Below are 19,079 nucleotides of genomic sequence, written 5' to 3'. Positions count from 1 at the left end.
CAACATGGTGAAACCCCATCTCCACTAAAAATACAAAAAATCAGTTGGGTGTGGTGCTGCATGCCTGTAATCCCAGCTACTCAGGAGGCTGAGGCAGGAGAATCGCTTGAACCCAGAATGTGGAGGATGCAGTGAGCCAAGATCATGCCATTGCACTCCAGCCTGGGTGACAAGAGTGAGACTCCGTCTCAAAAAAAAAAAAAGGGTCTTCCATGATGATTCTTATTCTACTCACTGCCATTTAAAGTTAGTATCTTCATAAGCTACATGTTGAAAATAAATAAGTAAAACTATGAGTTTTCTGGCTGGTGGGCATCTGTAATTCCAGTTACTTTTGGGGACTGAGGTGAGACGGTCACTTGAGCCTGGGAGGTCAAAGCTGCAGTGAGCCGAGATCATGCCACTGCACTCCAGCCTGGGCGACAGAGACTGACCCTATCTCAAAAACAAAACAAAACAAAATTATGAGCTTTCGTTTCTATCCTCTCCTACTAGATTGAGAGCTCCCAGCACGTATGGGTTGTATCTTAGTTCTATTTTGCATCCCCAGCACCTACTGGCTGGTATACAGGAGGCAAGGCATGAATGTATGTTGAACTGAAGTGAAAAACAGTTACGGGGGTTGTGAGAGGAGTAGTAAGTTAAGGGAATAATGATTTACTTTAAAGACAATCTTAATTTTGTAAACTACAAGATTCCATTAAATTACATTTCAAATGCACTAGAATATGTCATTTGTATATAACATGATACAAATAGCCAGGTAATCTGCATGAATTATTTCTATAGTTACCCAACTGTAGAGACATATTGGGATAGACTTAACCAATCAGATTAATAGAAATAGTAAAACTAAATTACTCTGGTGACATGAACATTAAAGTGCACCTAGAAATAAACAATGTAGTACTAATTACTCTATCAAAAATAATGTGGCTTTATTTTAAGTTATTGAGAACTAGCAGATCAACAATGTTGGCAGTTTTGAGTCTGGTATAAAGCAGTATACAACAGTTTAAGAGAGCACCCATCTGATGGGCCAAGGTCACTGTAGTAGCTTAATGATAAGGTAAGCTTTTACAAATGCATATTTCCAAAAAGAAGAAAAATATAGAAATGGACTGGAGATTAAATTAAGATAATGCCAATGTTAGAATCAAAAGAAAATGTATCTAAAAATCTAAATAAGAAATAACAATGGGTAAACTCTACTTTGGTATACAGTATGTCGCCACTAAATTTCATTTATAGTATACCAGTAAGTATAAAACCAAAAGATCTACATTGGCTGATATAGGCAACAGTATCTGCCTTTACAGTTAACATTTATATGTACTTCTGTATATTGGTTATTATTGTTGTTTGCAATTTTTACCTTTTCCTGTCACTATTATTAAATTATAGTAATGTATCGGGTGCGGTAGCTCACATCTGTAATCCCAGCACTTTGGAAGGCCAAGGTGGGTGGATCACTTGAGCTCAGGAGTTTGAGACCAGCCTGGGCAACACGGTGAAACTCCATCTATACCAAAAATATGAAAAATTAGCTGGGCTTGGTGGCATGTGCCTGTAGTCCCAGCTACTCTGGAGGCTGAGGTGGGAGGATCCCTTGAGCCAGGTAGGCAGAAGTTGCAGTGAGCTAAGATCGCACCACTGCACTCCAGCCTGGGTGACAGGGCGAGACCTTGTATCAAAAAAAAAAAGTGTGTGTGTGTGTGTGTGTGTATAAAATGATCCAAACACTCCCACAGATTGGAAAGCCAAGACCAAGTAATCTTTTAAATACTACATTTAAATTCATGCTTCTCACTTGACCATAATATAACGCTAGGTTTACAAAAAGATCAAGTGCCAAGTCTTGAACAAGATCTTGACTGTATCAAAGTCAAGATTCTGTAAATGTAAGGAATTTGAGACAAAGAGGAAAAGGGAGACAGAACGGCAGAGAAAGACACAAGACCAAGTTTGAAACAGATGCAAATAAACTAAAATACAGCTCTAATGTAAGTTGCCTCATCTGAAAGAGTATCTTCAAGTCAGCAATCTGCTCAACATCCTCAAGCTGATTAAAAGTCATGCTAAACATGCACTTAACATAGCACTGGTAAATTGTTGAGAAGGGTCAAGAAAACTAATATTCATCTAATATATAATAGTATTTCCCCTAAAAACCCGATTTCCCCTGAAACTCAATTTCATATAGACCTGATATTGATATTACTACTCTTTACTAGCCTGTACACAGTACCCAAACTGTAACAGATTCTTTATAGAAATGGAATAAAAGTAGAAAATAACCAGAGACCACAAATTATTCTACAAAATGGAGATAGCTATAAATTGATGTGTTCATATGAACTGCCATGGTTTAAAATGGTTCATAAAACAGAATGAATTACCACATTAAATCATAAAAACTAAATTGAAGTTGGAGGAAAAGGCAGTGACTTTCTGGGGGTTTATTTTAAATGATTTATTTGTTTTGTTTTTAAAATCAGAAAACGTCTTAAATTTTAAGTATATAAAAATACGTTCAAACACTTTAACCTCAAATAAAAATATAAGGGATCACATGATTTAAAACCTAAGGAATACCTCTTCACCCTTTCCTAACAATTTTCTATTGATCAGTTAAAATAGCATCATTCACACTAAAACACCAATTTAATAATTCTTCTCAATTTGACAACCAGACAAGCTAAAGCGGTATCAACAGCCAAAAAAAGCAAAAGCTTTGCAACATGCACCGAGGTCAATGACACTTACCTGCCACTCTTAGACCATATTACAATAGGTCATGCAACATAAAACAAACAGAAGGCAAATTACTTAAAGGTCTGTGAACCCATTATTTTTCCTTTTATTTAGAGTCAGAAAAAATAAATTCCTGAAATAAATACATTCCATTTTTTTAACTTTTCAAATTATCTGCAAAGATTAAATAATTTAGGTTCACACTTACCTTTTAATATTATGCCCAAATTACTGAGCTCTGAATGGCCTTCATGAACAGATTGATAATTGAAATACTCAAATATGTACCCTAGAATAACTGAAACCTGGTCGATTTTTCTTGACTGCAATATAAATTTTCCCCAAATATTGCTTCTATTAATAAATCTTGAGGTAGTACTTCTCCTTTCTAATATTTTTCATAAAAATGTTTTCATTAGAGAATAGATCTCAAATTACAAAATAATCTCCAACTAAGAGATATAAAATCTCTTACAAAAACTCAAAGACATTTTATCATCACAATTTAATCTATAAAACAGGACTTCCAGTTCTAGAAGGCACCAGAAATTTACTCAAACAATTCATAGCTCAGTCATGCAAAGCAGTTAAAAAGATGGCAAAGTGGAAACATTCATTTAGTGCAAGACAAACGCAGTCTACTGCAGGCAAAGAGAAATAGGTATAAAATCATCTTCTCACTTTCAAAATCAAGGAAAAAATTTGGCCCCTGCTCAAGGTCTGTGCATGTCAAAACTTTAAGAAGATTCCCCATGTTAAGGTACCTGTCAAGACAAGAATGAGAAAAGAGAAAATATCCCTTTATAAAAAAGAACATCTGAAGTTTACTTAAAGAAAAATAGTAACAGGGAAAATGTTCATTAGGCCATGAATTCATTCTTCAGGTTACCCAGACTGTGCTCTGGCAGACAGCAAATCGGGTTCTCAAGGTGTTGATATGTAGGACCTAGAGGTGAAATGTGGTTTTCCTGTACACAATGGCACAACTGATGCTCTAATTCTTCTCAAAATTCTCCCAAGACAAGTTTCATTAATGGCCTTATAATGAAAAATTCTTTAAGTATTCCAATAGTGCTAATATTCTGAAAAAGAAATTTCTGATGAAGAATTATTTACATGTAGTATTGTTAGTATAGCACTGAAACAACAATTTATTTCAAAGCCAAATATTAATACATTTGGCCATGGCTCACCTTTGCATCTCAAAACAGTATAAAACTTTCTTCCTGCATGCAATTAAATAAAGCATATATTTCTAACCAAATTTGGATTGTTAATAATCTGTGGAGGTTACGCAGAGTACTGATTCAAGATATGCAGCACAATTCTGATTTTTAAAATAAAATTATTATAGGATTATAAGCGAACATTGTTTGACATAGTCACTAAAGCATACTATTAGAATGTTCATCATAAGGCTACTTGCTTCATGGACTAATGAAAGGACAGCACTGGCTACAGACTCAACATGATTTTAGCAAATGAAAAACTAAATTATACATATGATGGTGATGTTTGCCTACGATTAAGAAAAAAATCATGCAACCTTTGTTTGATTCCCATGTTTAATTAACAAATATTCTGGCTGGCCTTCACTGTGGTGAGTATAATTCATCTTTCACCTTTACCATTATGCACCAGCTGTGAAGGGCTAAAGAGACTTACTTTCAAAGTCCAAGAAAAAATGTGCTGCATTGTGGTCTATGTCCCTGGTTAGCACCTTAATGAGATTACCCATGCCAGCAAACCTAAAAATAAAAATGGCAACATCATTTAGTTCCAGTAAAAAATTTTAAGCAGAGGCCTGGGATTTGGCAAAGGCTGGCTTGCTCATAATTATCAACAGGTGCAGGTTTATATGCTTTTGGCACTGAGAATTTGGAACAACAAAAGCACATTTGGCTCTGAGTTTATAGCTCCTGTCCCTCTTTTCCACATATCAAAAAAATTACATAAAGCAAGATGGGAAAAAAGATTAGATTTTGACATGTTACTCCTTTAAAATTTTTGAGGCATATATTTCTCAATTTAAATTAACAGCAAAACTAGATTTCTCAAATAAGTAAATACAGAAACCATTTTTTTAAACAATAGGGATATTTTCCTTCTTGCAGAGTCAAATCCTATTGGGAATACAAAGAAGAAAGTATTCAAACTACATTTAACCATTAAAGCCTAAAGACAGTTATCAATTTATGACCCATCTAAAAAAACTTTACCACACATAAAATATTTTTGATATCTTCTATCTCTTAAGATTAATCAAACTTTTATTATTTAACTCCTAGACTGAATAATCAACTCTATACAACTATACCATGTATGGAACTTAAAAGTTAACACAGCAAACAAGCACAACAGGGAGCCAGCAATTATCACAACTTAGTAGGTTTGCAGAGGGAAAAAAGTGAAAATACGGCATTGGCATAAATGTTGCCCAAGATCTCCATAACACAGTGAGGATGAAAGTGGGAAATGGGGTCAGAAACACCCAGGAAACCAGGTTCAACCCTCGAAGGTAGAGTAACAAAACGGGAGGCAAACTATGGTATCACGGCTACCCACATCCTCCTCCCTCCAACTGCTGTACTTTTCCTCCAATTGCTATGTGTTTTTCTCCAAAGATCCCGTTGCTGGCAAATGTAAATAAAGCAAAACATAAAACAATATTTTTATTGAGAAAAAAAGACAACTTGCCACTCACTCTCATTGTAAGAAGCTTGAAAAAAGTTACACCTCCTGTCACCTGTGGCATCCCCTTCTTCCACCTACTCTCCAACATCAGCATATGTTTCTAACTGTAAGCTTCCCATGAGGAAATAAATATGAGTGTGTAACAGTTACTTGCTTTAGTGGTCAAAGTCCGATGTACGGAAACAAAAATTTCTTATAAAATGTTAAAAGCAATCTAATTTATTCACATATGGTAAGTACTGAATGGTTCTTCTCTTTTGAAACAATATTCCCCCAATGGGGGAGGTGGAGATCTATCTTCTTTTTATATTAATATTTCTATTACACAGAATTTCAAGGGCCTGATTTTGTACAATACTTTACACAAATGGATTAGGTGACATTAAGCTAAGAGGGAAATATTTAGTATTTCATCTTAATTACCTTATACATTGTAACACATTTAATAATATCAAGCTTTTATATTAAAGGAAAGGATAAACATTTTTCCTAAATCATCACACCCAAATAATAACCTCAAATTGGTTACTAAAGTTATTCAATAGATGTTGGAAGAAACCATTTGGAAGTAGCATACTTCACAGCTTTAATTTTTAAAAGCTTTCCAACATATATGGAATGACTGTTTCCAAACATATATAAATTTTCTCACTAACGAGAACTGAGACCAAATACACAAAAAATTACCTAGTGGTATCAATACTGCAACTACAGATGAAAAATATATCATGAGAAAGGACTATAATTACTTTTAGTAGGAAAAAGGCAGCACACCATTTGGTTTTAGGAGTTTAATCTATGGAATCAAACCAGAAATTGGACTCTAGCTTAGTAGCTGTTTGACCTTAAGGATGGTAGTTAACCCTTCTGGGGACTCATTTCTTGATTGGTAAAATGCAGGTAATTTTAGTAACTATCTTAAATTCCTATTATGAGTGTTAAATGAGATTAAGCACTGACTCAGCTTAGTGTCTGGCACACAGAAAACATTTAATAAATATTGGCTGTTGCTGTAATTGAAACCTAATTATCACAAAATAACCTTTTAAAAGTAATAATGGCTCTATTTCTTTTAATATAAACCTGAGTCCTTACCAACACATTCCAATGTTACAAATTAGAACAAAGCCCATATTTGTCAAGAATATTGCTGAAATGTTGTCCTAAAATTAGTTCTATTAACAGGAAACCATCATCAGGTATGCATGGAGAAGAGGGAGATTAGGCTTCCTTACCTTTTTACCTGTATGCACACAGTCCAACCTTGGGAAAAATTTTGGAACTAGCCAGGTATGTCTGCTCCATTGTCCTACAGCTCCTTCTGTAAACTTCTTCCTCTGTATATGGTTCTTCTTTCCAGGCACTCAAGGCTAATGTGATCCTACCCTCCTCATACTTGGGAGTATGACCACTACATCAGACTTCGTCCTGACCTACTTACTCTCATAAGGATTGAGAATTTCTTGCCTATTTATCCCATACACAGACACTTAGTTTGAAAATGGCTCAGTTGGCTGGGCACGGTGGCTCATGCTTGTAATGTCAGCACTTCGGGAGACCAAGGTGGGCAGATCACGAGGTCAGGAGTTTGAGACCAGCTTGGCCAACACAGTGAAACCCCGTCTCTACTAAAGGAGGTGGCGGTTGCATGGAGCCAAGATCACACCACTGCACACTCTAGCCTAGGCAACAGAGCTAAATTCCCTCTCAAAAAAAAAAAAAAAAAAAAAAAAGGAAATGGCTCAGTTTATCTAACACAGTGTTTCTCAGTCTCAGCACTATTAACATTTTGGTCTGAGGAGTTCTTTTGTTACTGAAGTCTGTCTCACATTGCAGGAAATACAGCAGCATCTTGGGTTTCAATCCACTAGATACCAGTAGCTACCCCCCATACAAGCTGTGACAATTAAAAATGTCTCTAGATACTGCCAAATGTCTCCTAGGGGCAAAATCACCCGACTGAGAATCACTACAACAACTGTTGTCCAGTGCAAAACTTCGCTCTACCACATAGCACACAGGACAGATGCTACATAGGCAGCACATATCACAATGTCTCTTTGAACAAAAACTCATGCAATTTTCAAAGCTCTAAAAACAGTCCCATTATAACATTATCGGTTCTCCTATCCTTTATAAGAATAAACAAAAAATTAAAACCATAACCCTATCTTGCTATATTTTAACCTGGCCAAAAATCAAACAAACAAACAAACAAACAAACAAACCCTCCTGTCCTCTCACTGTGACTGTTTTCAGCTAATATGACAGTGGTTAATCATCAGCTTAGGTGGGACCAGACTGCCTGGGTCTGAAACCCAGCTCTGCCACTTCCAAGCTTTGTGACTTTAGTCAAGTGTTTTTTAACTTCTCCATTCCTCAGTTTTCTCATGTGTAAAAGGTGCATATTAATAATATTCACCTCAGAGGGTTCCTAAAATCATTAAATGGGTTAAAATAAGCACCGCATTTAGCTCCATACCTGGCAGTTTATTTACTATTACTGTTGCAGCTGTCAGAGCAACCTAACGACGGGCTCTGTTCCCAGCAGCAGAACTTATGGAATGTGAGGCGTGGGCGGATGTGGCAGTCATACTTCCTGCCACAGAGGATGGCAGTCTGTCACAAGAGAATGAACCAATATTACAGTGCAAAGTCTCAGAAAGTGTCCTGGAGTCATTAATTTCCATTCATTCCTGAGTTCCAGCTGTCACTTCTTTCAGTCCAGTTGCTTGATTTTCCTCTGGTTTTAAGATACCCTAGTTTTTTTAAACCAATATCCCTTTTAGCTGTTGAGCTGGATTTCTGCCATCTAAAGGAGACTAGTAAGATTTCTAAGTTTTGGATGAATAAATACATTTGATATGAAAGATACCAAAGGATTTAAGACTTTTTTTGAGACAGGGTTTCACTCTTGTTGCCCAGACTGGAGTGCAATGGTACGTTCTTGGCTCACTGCAACCTCCGCCTCCCTTGGCTCACTGCAACCTCTGCCTCCCAGGTTCAAGTGATTCTCCTGCCTCAGCCTCTCGAGTAACCGGGATTACAGGCATGCACCACCACACCCAGCTAATTTTGTATTTTTAGTAGAGACAGGGTTTCTCCCTGTTGGTCAGGTTGGTCTTGAACTCCCAGCCTCAGGTGATCCACCTGCCTCGGCCTCCCAAAGTGCTGGGATTACAGGTGTGAGCCACCATGCCCAGCCGGATTTAAGATTTTAAAGCAGACTATATAAAAACTAACCCAAAACACTATTAATATATTTTAGAGGCAACAAATATTATCACTTCGAATAATAAACTAAGTCTTACTATCTGAATTTAGAAGGGAAAAGCTAAAGAATCCTCTTTCAAATTATTTTCTATTGTAATCTTTAGATTTAAACTAAATATTGTATTTACTAAATAAGCTAAAAATAAATTTAACACAAATTTAATACACAGAAACCAGACACGGTTTACCTCAAGAGTTGTCCTATTTCTGATGGAATTTTTTTTTACTATGAGCCCTTACATTAGACATTTGTTTCCACGTTGACAACTTATCTGGAAAGGAACACGCCCTTCCTGGCCGGTAGTCTGTGGAATGTATTTTTAAGCTAACAAAAGGCACTTAAATACATTAGACCATTTTCCCATAAAACATTTGAAAAGAAGTTTCCTTACAGAATAATAGCCAATAGAAACAACTATACCCTACCATTACTATAATACTTCCTCTATCTTTCCAGAAACTTCCTAAGAGATGTTATTACTTCACTTACTTTTTCCTCCTCAAGGTACTTTTTAATTTTGTCTCCTCTTCCTAGAATGCTAGTCCCAAAGATTTTCCCATGACTGGCTTCTTTCCATCCTTCAGGGCTCATCTCAAAAGGTTTCTCTTTGAAGAGGCTTTTCTCTGCCAACCTCTTCAAAGGAGTTGCACCAGCTGCAGCTTCTACCAGTGATAATCTTCTACCTACTGCTTCACCCAATTTATTTCTTAAGCATATTTATCACAATCTGATTTTGTCTTAATTGTTTAGTGTCAGTTTTCCTCACATCCAGCTTATAAACGTATTAAAGATTTGTGAGTGGCCAGTGAGAAGGAGGGGGAGGAAAGAAAAGTAACAAACACACTGACCAGCTTCACTTTAAATCAGGGTTTCTTAAACTCAGCAATACTAACATTTTAACTGTACTATTCTTTGAGGGACTGTCTAGTGCCTTGTAGGTTTGTTTAGCAATATTCTGGGCCTCTGCCCACTAGATACCTCTTATCACCCCTGCTCTCAGCTGTGACAACCAATAACGCCTCCAGACATTGTCAAATGTCCCCTGGGAGGCAAAACTGCCTGTTGTTGAAAGCTGCTGCTTTTAACATATTACCACCAACCTGAAGTGCACCCTCAGTTTGCTACCTCACTCAATCTCCTCTCCCACTTTCCCAGGTGATTATTCCACACATTTAAAAAATTCTTACCTTCCTCATGATCTCTTCAAAAAAAAAAGAAGAAGAAGAAGAAGAAAACCACAAAACCCCAACAACCCATCCTCCATTCTCACTTGCAGGAAATGACCTCACTGTATTTTTCACACACAACACACAGAAGCATCCATCTTTTCTACCACCCTCTCTTTAGTAACCACACACCCACCCTCTGTACCTGTTTCCTGAAGGACAACCTTTCCTCTGGGGCACTACTCCCACTTGCCTTTGTCTCCTCAAGGACTTCATGTTCCCTCTACTACAACATCATCTTTCTTGTCCTCTTTATAGAAAGACTTGTCAAATGAACTGCTGATAGCTGTTTGTTTCCACTTTTCAAACTTCTATTCTTTCAACTCATTCCAGTTTGGCTTTTATGCCCACTACAATAAAGCTGTCCCTGTCAAGGTCGCCAAAACTTGCATTTGGCTAAATCTAAAGGACAATTCTCACACTTCAACTTATTGAACTAGCAGCTCTTGACCCAGTTAATCACCCACGCCTTCCTGAAAACACTTTCTTCAAAATTTGACATTCTGAACAATATATTGTCTTGAGTTTCCTTCCTACTTCAGTTTTTCTTTTCAGTACCCTTCTGTTTGGCATACATACATTTATTTCTTCCATCTTAAACAGAAATGTACCTTGATTCTATTTCCCTCACCAGCTCCCACCCTATTCCCTTGCTTCTCTTTGCAGCAAAATTCCTCAAAAGGAATAGTCTAACACTCAGCTTCTTTTATTTCTCTCCTTTCATTCTCTGTTAAACCCCTTGCAATGTGGCTTTTATCCCCATCCCACACCACCAAAACTGCATCAGGTTTTGGTGGGATGGGAAGGCCATCAGGTAACTTCCATGTTGCTAATTCCAATGTCAATACTCCGCCCTCACACCTTACCTTGCCTGTCAGGAGCATCTGCCCTGACACTCCCCTCATCCTCCTCAACACACTTTTATCATTAGCTTAAAGGGCAGCACATCTCACCTCCCCAACTGCCACACCTCCCTACTTCTTGCCACCCTCACTTCTTGCCAGGGTTGCTGGTCTCCCTGTTTCCATCCCAGCCTCCTCCTATAATCTCTTCCACATATAAGAGGCAAAGCACTCTTTTAAACATATAAATCATCCTTTCTCTACTCAAAGCCATGCAATGACTCAGTAACACACTCAGAATAAAATCCAAATCCCTTACCAGGTTGATACGATTCAAATTTGTGTCTCCACCCAAATTCAGTGACAAATCAAAGACAATGGGGAAAAATGCCTCGAAGGCATCTCAGAGACCTTTGTGGCAGCCCCTCCCATCACAGACTCAGAGGTCTAGGCAGGTAGAATGGTTTCACAGGCCAGGCCCAGGGCCTGGCTGCCCTGGGGACACTGCTCCCTACATCCCAGCCACTCCAGTTCCAGCCATGGCTAAAAGGGTCCTAGATTATGTCTCAAGCTGCTGTTCAGGCAGGTACAAGCCATAAGCCTTGGCAGCTTCCATGGGTGTTAGGCCTGCAGGTGCGCAGACAGCAAGAACTGTTGAGACTTGGGAGTCTCTGCCTAGATTTCAGAGGATGTATGGACATGCCTGGATGTTCAGGCAGAAGTACACTGCAGGGGCAGAGTCCTCATGGAGAACCTCTCCTAGGGCAGTGCACTGGGGAAATCTGGGGTTGGAGTCCTAACCAAAGCACTGCCTACCATAGTTGCGAGGAGGGGGCCACCCGTGCTCCAGACCCCAGAATGGTAGATCCAACAACAGCTCGAACCATGCACCTGGAAAAGCCACAGACACTCAACGCCAGCCCTTGAGAGCAGCCATGGGAGGTGAGCCCTGCAGAGCAAGAGGGGCAGAGCTGTACAAGGCCTTAGGAGCCCACCCCTTACATCAGTGTGGCCTGGATGTGACACATGGAATCAAAGGAGATTATTCTGGAGCTTTAACATTGAACAACTGCCCTGCTAGGTTTCAGATGTGCATGAGGCTTAAAGCCCCTTTGTTTTGGCCTATTCCTCCCTTTTGGAAGGGGAGTATTTAAACAATGCCTGTACCCTCATTGTATCTTGGAAGTAACTAACTTCATTTTGATTTTAAAGACTCATAGGTGGAAGGGCCTTTTCTCACCTCAGGTGAGACTTTGGACTGTGGACTTCTGAGTTAATGCTGAAATGAGTTAAGAGTTGGGGGACTACTGAGAAGGGCTGATTATATTTTGTAATGTGAGGTGGTCATGAGATTTGGGAGGAGCCAGGAACAGAATGATATGGTTTGAATTTGCGTCCCTGCCCAAATCTCATGTCGAGTTATAATCTCTAGTGCTGGAGAAGGAGCCTGCTGGGAGGAGACTGGATCATGGGAGTGGACTTCCCCTCCTTGCTGCTGTTGTGATAGTGAGTTCTAACGAGGTCTGGTTCTTTTAAAGGGTGGGGCACCTCCCCATCTCTCTTCCTCCTGCTCTGGCCATGTAAGACGTGCTGCCTTCCTTTGCCCTCCGCCATTCAAAGTTTCCTGAGACCTCCCCAGCCATGCTTTCTATACAGCTTGCAGAACCATGAGCCAATCAAACCTCTTTTCTTTAGAAATTACCCAGTCTCAGGTAGTTCTTTATAGCAATATGAGAACAAACTAATACAGGGGTCCTACAAAATCTTACATAATCTGCCCCTGACACACTCTGGCCTCATCTCCCTTCACTCTCCACTGCACACATGCACATCTAACCACAAAAGCCTGTTTGCAGTTTCTGCTGCTCAGTAAGGCCTCACCTCTTCAGAGAGAATCCTTGAGCTACCTACCCATCTATAAATGCCCCTTCCATCCTCCTCTCTATCCCCTTCCCAAACTGATGGTTTGTACCATCTAACACACATTCCTATTACTCTTATCTATTTACTTTGTCTTCCTCTGACTAGGCAGGGGTTTTGTTTTGTACACTCTCTAACCTGAGCACTTAGAACAATGCCTGGGATGTAGTTGGTATTCATAAGTATTAGCTGAAAAAATACATGATTAAAAATAGACAGAGAGGCCGCACACAGTGGCTCATGCCTGTAATCCCAGCACTTTGGGAGGCCGAGGTGGGCAGATCACCTGAGGTCAGGAGTTTGAGACCAGCCTGGCCAACATGGTGAAACCCCATCTCTACTAAAAATACAAAAATTAGGTGGGCAGGATGGCAGGCACCTGTAATCCCAGCTACTCGGGAGGCTGAGGCAGGAGAACTGCTTCAACTGGGAGGCAGAGGTTGCAGTGAGCCAAGATCACACCACTGCATTCCATGGGCAACAAAGCGAGACTCCGTCTCAAAATAAAAATAAAAACAAAATCCTAGGACCCTTAAGAATTATACTACATCCACTCTGCCTGCGGTCTCTAAATGGAACAACAAAGCCTAGATGACAGCACATCTGTTTACAGCATAGTGTACACAATATTCTAAGCCCACTATTGAGATCTACTCCTCAGAAAAAAAATGCTCATTTCAACGAATTACTGCTCACTGACAATGCACCTACTCACCCAAGAACTCTAATGGAGATGTATAAGGAGATTAATGTTGTTTTCATGCTGCTAACACAATATGCACTCTGCAGCTGATGGATCACAGAGTAATTCTGACTCTTAAGTCTTATTATTTAAGAAACACATTTCTTAAAGCTAAACCTGTCACAGATATGGATTCTTCTGATGGATCTGAGAAAGGAAACTGAAAGTCTTCTGGAAAGGATTCACCATTCTAGACACCATTAAGAACCTTTGTGATTCATGGGAAGGGTGAAATATCAACAGGAGTTTGAAAGAAGTTGATTCTAACTCTCATGGATGACTGTGAGGGGGATTCAAGACTTCAGTGGAGAAAGGAATGGCACATGTGGTGGAAATACCAAGAAACTAGCGTAGAAGTTCATCTTAGAAGGGCCTTTAAGATGTGACTGAATTGCTGCAATCTTATGATAAAAATTTGAGTGGATGAGGAGTTGCTTCTTATGGGTAAGCAAAGAAAATGGTTTCTTTCCTTTTTTTTTTCTGAGACAGAGTTTCACTTTGTCACCCAGGCTGGAGTGCAGTGGCACGATCTTGGCTCACTGCAACCTCAGCTCCCGGGTTCAAGCAATTCTCGTGCCTAAACGTACTGAGTAGCTGAGACTACAGGTGCAAGCCACCACAGCTAGCTGATTTTTTGTATTTTTGTAGAGATGGGGTTTCACCATGTTGCCCAGGCTGGTCTCAAACTCCTGAGCTCAGGCAATCCACCCACCTCGGCCTCCCGAAGTGCTAGGATTACAGGCGCGAGCCATTACGCCCAGCCAAAAATGGTTTCTTGAGATGAAATCTACTCTGAAGATGTTGTTTAGACTGTTAAAATGAGTATTACATCAACACAGCTGATAAGCACTGGCAAGGTCTGAAAGTACTGCCTCCAATTTTGAAAGTTGTATTGTGGTTGAAATGTTACCCAACAGTATCACATGCTACAGAGAAATCTTTCCTGGAAGAGTCAACTGATGTGGCGAACTTCACTGTTGTCTTATTTTAAGAAATTGCACAGCCACCCAACCTTCAGCAACTACTACCTTGATCAGTCTGCGGCCATTAACATCCAGGCAAGACCCTCCACCAGCAAAAAGGTTAAGACTCGCTGAATGACGGCTCAGATAATTGTCAGCATTTTTATCAATAAAGTATTTATAAATTAAGGTATGTACACTGTTTTTTAGATATAAATCATATCAATAATCCCAGTAACCCTTCTGAAAATATTCAAGGCACCACCCTCATCAAATATTGCCCAAAGTCTGCTTACTGAACTGATTCTAAGAAACTGTACCATCACTTGAAAGCAGGCCAGGCACGGTGGCTCACGTCTGTAATCCCAGTACTTTGGGAGGCCGAGGTGATGAGATTACTTCAGGTCAGGAGTTTGAGACCAGCCTGGCCAATATGGCAAAACTCCATCTCTACTAAAAATACAAAAATTATCCAGGCGTGGTGGCACATACCTGTAGTCCCAGCTACTAGGGAGGCTGTGGCATGAGAATCTTTTGAATGCAGGAGGCGGAGGTTGCAGTGAGTCAAGATTGCACCACTGCACTCTACACTCTGCAACAGAGTGAGACTGTCCCAAAAAAGATAAAATAAAAAAAGAAAAAAATGAAGAGGAGAGGAGAGAAGAAGGGAGGAGAAAAGAGGAGAAGGGAAGAGAGGAGAGGAGAGGAGACAGGAAGCAAGCAAATGTCACCAAAAGGAATGAAAAGGTGGGAAGAAGAAAAACAAAAGGGACCTTTGAAGTCCCGTCATAGTTTCTTCCAGCGGTAAGACAGCTAGGGCTCCAAGCTCTAGCTTCTTGTGGAACTCCCAGCAGCGTGCATTATGTGGTCCCCTTCAAAGGTCTGAGACTCCAGGCCTATGGGGTTCTTCCTTCAAGCTCCTAAATTCTCCCAAATCCATCTCTTCTCTTTTGTTCCCTGAGCCCTAAAAGTAATTGCTGTTTCTTGTGGTTTCTATTAATATCTAAGTTACCTCAGCAGTCTCTTTTGGCTCAGGTTTCCAACACTTGTGAACTAAATACATATATTAAAATTCCTCATTTTAAAATGATTTCTGCTTTCCTGGTTGGAATTTGGTATCAGGGAAGTTCTACAGAACAGCTTAATCCTTAACCTTACTAACACTATCTAACGCACTGCTATCAAGTACTAGTTTAGCTATTAATAAAGTGATCCTTTTGTAAAATGTAAAGAAAGAGACAGAGAGATCAGTACAACAGGATTCAGGTATTCCTGGGTGCCAGTGTTAATATCAACATAGTAGTACTAAAATCTCCCCATGAAGCCCTAGCAAATGTTAAGATCCATATATTTTAATTCTGGCTACTAAATTACATGCAGTTAAGTCACTTGACTTAAAGAAATGTGATATAACAAAGGAATAAAAATTGGGAGGCTTGATTTCTACTCCTATCATAAAATGTGTGACTTTATGCAAGTCAGTTTACTTGTTAGACTAAATCTCTTACTGAGCTTCTGGCTATTATTCTATATCCATTCCACTGCATCTTGCCTAATGCTGACATCTAGTGGATGGATACACTTAGACTTCATATTATAGAATGAAAAATCTTATTTCACCTATTTCTGTTGGGCCATGTGCAATGGATATAATAAATTAGGAGACTAATACTGTTCCTTACACGGAAGTGAAACACAATAAAATAGTATTAGATCAGATTGTCATGGTATCTTTGAGTCTGATTCAAAGATTACTGCCATTCTTCCATGATTCCAGGCATTAAAAGTTAAAAAACCTTCTGTATAACAGGAGATAGGAAAAAGAAGAGTTTAATCACCAATGCAAATTACTGTCAGAGCCACATATTTAGACCATGAAAGCACAGAAACACATCCTGTTACAATGGCTTGCATCAAGCACAGACAAAAAGTATGTAGAAGGGCTACTACAAAGGCTCAAGGCAAGTAATACAGAAGTTTCTGGAATGGAATATGATGGAAATATGCAAAACCACAACTCAAAATGACCTATTTTGTAAGGACTTACTATGATAGTTTCTCTTGAAAATACGTTATCATTAGACAAATACAGTATTCTGAATTCATTTTGCATACATTATTTTAAAATCTATGAATGCAAAATAAATTTTATTTCATGTCAACAACTCAAAAGAAAAGCCTAGTCACACAAGTCCACTGTCACATTTAATTACCAAAATTGTTATACTTTTTTTGTGTGTGTGGAGTAGCGTTCTGCTTTTAACTATGGCTTTCTTTATACATCATGCTGTAAAATAAATATACGTCAATAGTTTCAATGACTAGAAATGGAAATATTTTAGAAAAGTTTCATTATATATTTCAAAATTATACTAGGCTGATGTAAAATGCAAGAGCAATGGGCACAATCGGGTGGAAGTGTAAACTACTATGACAAGTTTGGGAAATCAGTCTGATATTCCTTCTGAAGTTCATGTGCAATATTCACACAATGAACTGTAATACTGTGCAAACAAATTAACTGCAGCTACATGCAATAAAAATGAATAAGTGAATTATAATGCTATCGGAAAACTGTACACAATATAATACCATTAAATCAAACACCATATTAAAGATACTAGTTATTTGTAGGGGGAGACGATCATAGGATTGGGCAACTTTAAAGACCTGAGAATTATTCTAGTTCCTCAATTAGTGGTGGATTCGTGGGAGTCTTATTTTTAGGCTTCACAATTTACAAATGAAGTATGCACACTCTTGTATGAATCAGTAATTTTAAATGTTCAAAAATGTAAAGCCATTGATGCTGAGAGAATACGTATGTCTCACTGAAAGATGCCCAAGAAAAAAGCTCAGAATGGAATTCAGGTGCCTACCTCTTTCTAACACACATGCCACAATACATGGATGATCAGTTTTTTTAAATGTTTCATTATAAAGCTTCAGATACTTCCATATATTTAGCTTTTACAGTATCAGTGGTAGTAGTTGTTTTAAATCAAACAACGTTTACTTAGCACCTGTCTGCCAATGGCTATGATGAATATTGAATATCTGGTGCTGAGGAATTCACAGACAAGTGGAAGAGACCAGACAAGCAAGTGTGGGTATACTTTCATAAAGAAATGAGCAAAGGGCATTCTGAATACACAGAAAACAGAATACCTAACCCAGTTTTGGTAAAGTAAATAAAAGCTTCCCAGAGGGGCTGATTCTTAATTCTTTCTTGTTTGCTATTTATTTAAATTAGGAAGTAATTCCAACATAAAATACAAAAAAACAAAAACAAAATAAAAAAACACTATTCACAGTCTTGTCACCCAGATTAAAGCTGTAACAATTTGGCAACAGTTGCTTTAGATGGGCTACTTTTCTATGTGTGCAGTTGACCTCCCAACCTCTTTCAATCAACTTTCCTCCCCTCCCCTCCTCTCTCACTGAAGATAATTAGTATCTTTCTTAAAAAAATTATTAGATAGAGATGGATTCTCCCTATTTGCCCAGGCTGGTCTTGAACTCCTGGCCTTAACCAATCCTTCCACCTCAGACTCTCCAAGTGTTGGGATTATAGGCATGAGTCATCACACTAGGTCTTTTTTTTTCCAGCATGGTTTTCCTGCCAGACATATTTTAAGATTTTTTTACTCCAAAGTTATATATTCATCATAAACAATACAGTATTGCATACATGATATACTATGCATATTCTTTGAAAACTCGATTTTCTCACTCAGTGGTTTTTAAAAATTATTAATATTCATTCATTTTAGCTATTACATACTATTCGATTATTCAAAGAAACCAGTTTATTCACTCCTCTACTGAATGATGAGATTGTTTTCCACTTTTAAATATTAACAGTTATGCTTTACACCTCCATACACACACTATATATACTTAAGCTCATGTACAAGAGTCCTATAGGACAGCTATCTGAAAATGAAAAGGCAACTGTAACTTTACATGGTGCTAAATTGCTCTCCCAAGTACATCCATCAATTCTGTTCCACAGGTAGAAAGAGTTCCAATTTCCTGTCCTCCAAAACCTCAAGTTTAATTTTTGGAGTCTGAAATGTCTCTGATGTTTAAATTTGTCATTTTTTATCAGTAAACACATGCACCTTTTTGTATTATATGTTTATGGGCCATCTGTGAAGTGTATATGCATTTCCTCTGCCACCTATGGTCTTTATTTTTCTGTTGTTTCTCAGCCCCACTCCTACCTTTCTGCACTGCTGGGGCTGAGAATTCAAATGACATTTCCCAGACATCTTTGCCAGCTGGGTTCCTGTTAGATTATGTCAACAGGAGGCACTGGAGGGCGAGAAGACAGGAGGAAGAGAGAATTTACTGATTAGAACAGGCTAGTAGTTGTTGTAGGAACAGTGTGAATAGTATCCAATACCCTAATTAGGGACAGGTGCAGCCTGTAGGTTCCAGCCTAGTGGTGGCAGCAGCTTGTCTCTGGCAAAAGCAGTATCACAATTTCTTATTTCATTTTTGCTACTCTGTTCTCTCCCTTGTTCCTTTTGCTCTTCCAGCTTTTCTAGTATCTTTGTAACCAATCTTCTATATTAAATTGTTTGAAATATCCAGAGTGGTAAGTTTTCCTAACTTAAACTGTCATACCACTCTTTCTTTTTTCAAACTGAGTTTTAGAAA

At 38.6% G+C, this 19,079-nt stretch overlaps 1 protein-coding gene across 5 annotated transcripts in view; it reads right to left on the bottom strand.

Annotated features, from left to right (window-relative positions):
- Positions 1-19,079, bottom strand: part of FAM49B (family with sequence similarity 49, member B) — a 99,841-nt gene that overhangs the window by 35,505 nt on the left and 45,257 nt on the right. For 3 of the 5 annotated variants that reach the window (XM_011968628.1, XM_011968629.1, XM_011968630.1), the window contains one exon: positions 3,436-3,518. In XM_011968628.1, the coding sequence (XP_011824018.1) occupies positions 3,436-3,508 (73 nt within the window). In that variant the 5' untranslated portion in view covers positions 3,509-3,518. Of the gene's footprint in view, positions 1-3,435; positions 3,519-4,419; positions 4,503-19,079 lie in introns of all 5 variants that reach the window. The other 2 variants (XM_011968632.1, XM_011968633.1) reach the window with 2 other exon arrangements.

Source organism: Mandrillus leucophaeus, unplaced genomic scaffold (genome assembly GCF_000951045.1).
Source record: "Mandrillus leucophaeus isolate KB7577 unplaced genomic scaffold, Mleu.le_1.0 Scaffold851, whole genome shotgun sequence".
Taxonomy (NCBI): Eukaryota; Metazoa; Chordata; class Mammalia; order Primates; family Cercopithecidae; genus Mandrillus; species Mandrillus leucophaeus.
Note: the sequence above shows the minus strand (reverse complement) of the source record. Positions and strands in the feature narration are given on the sequence as shown.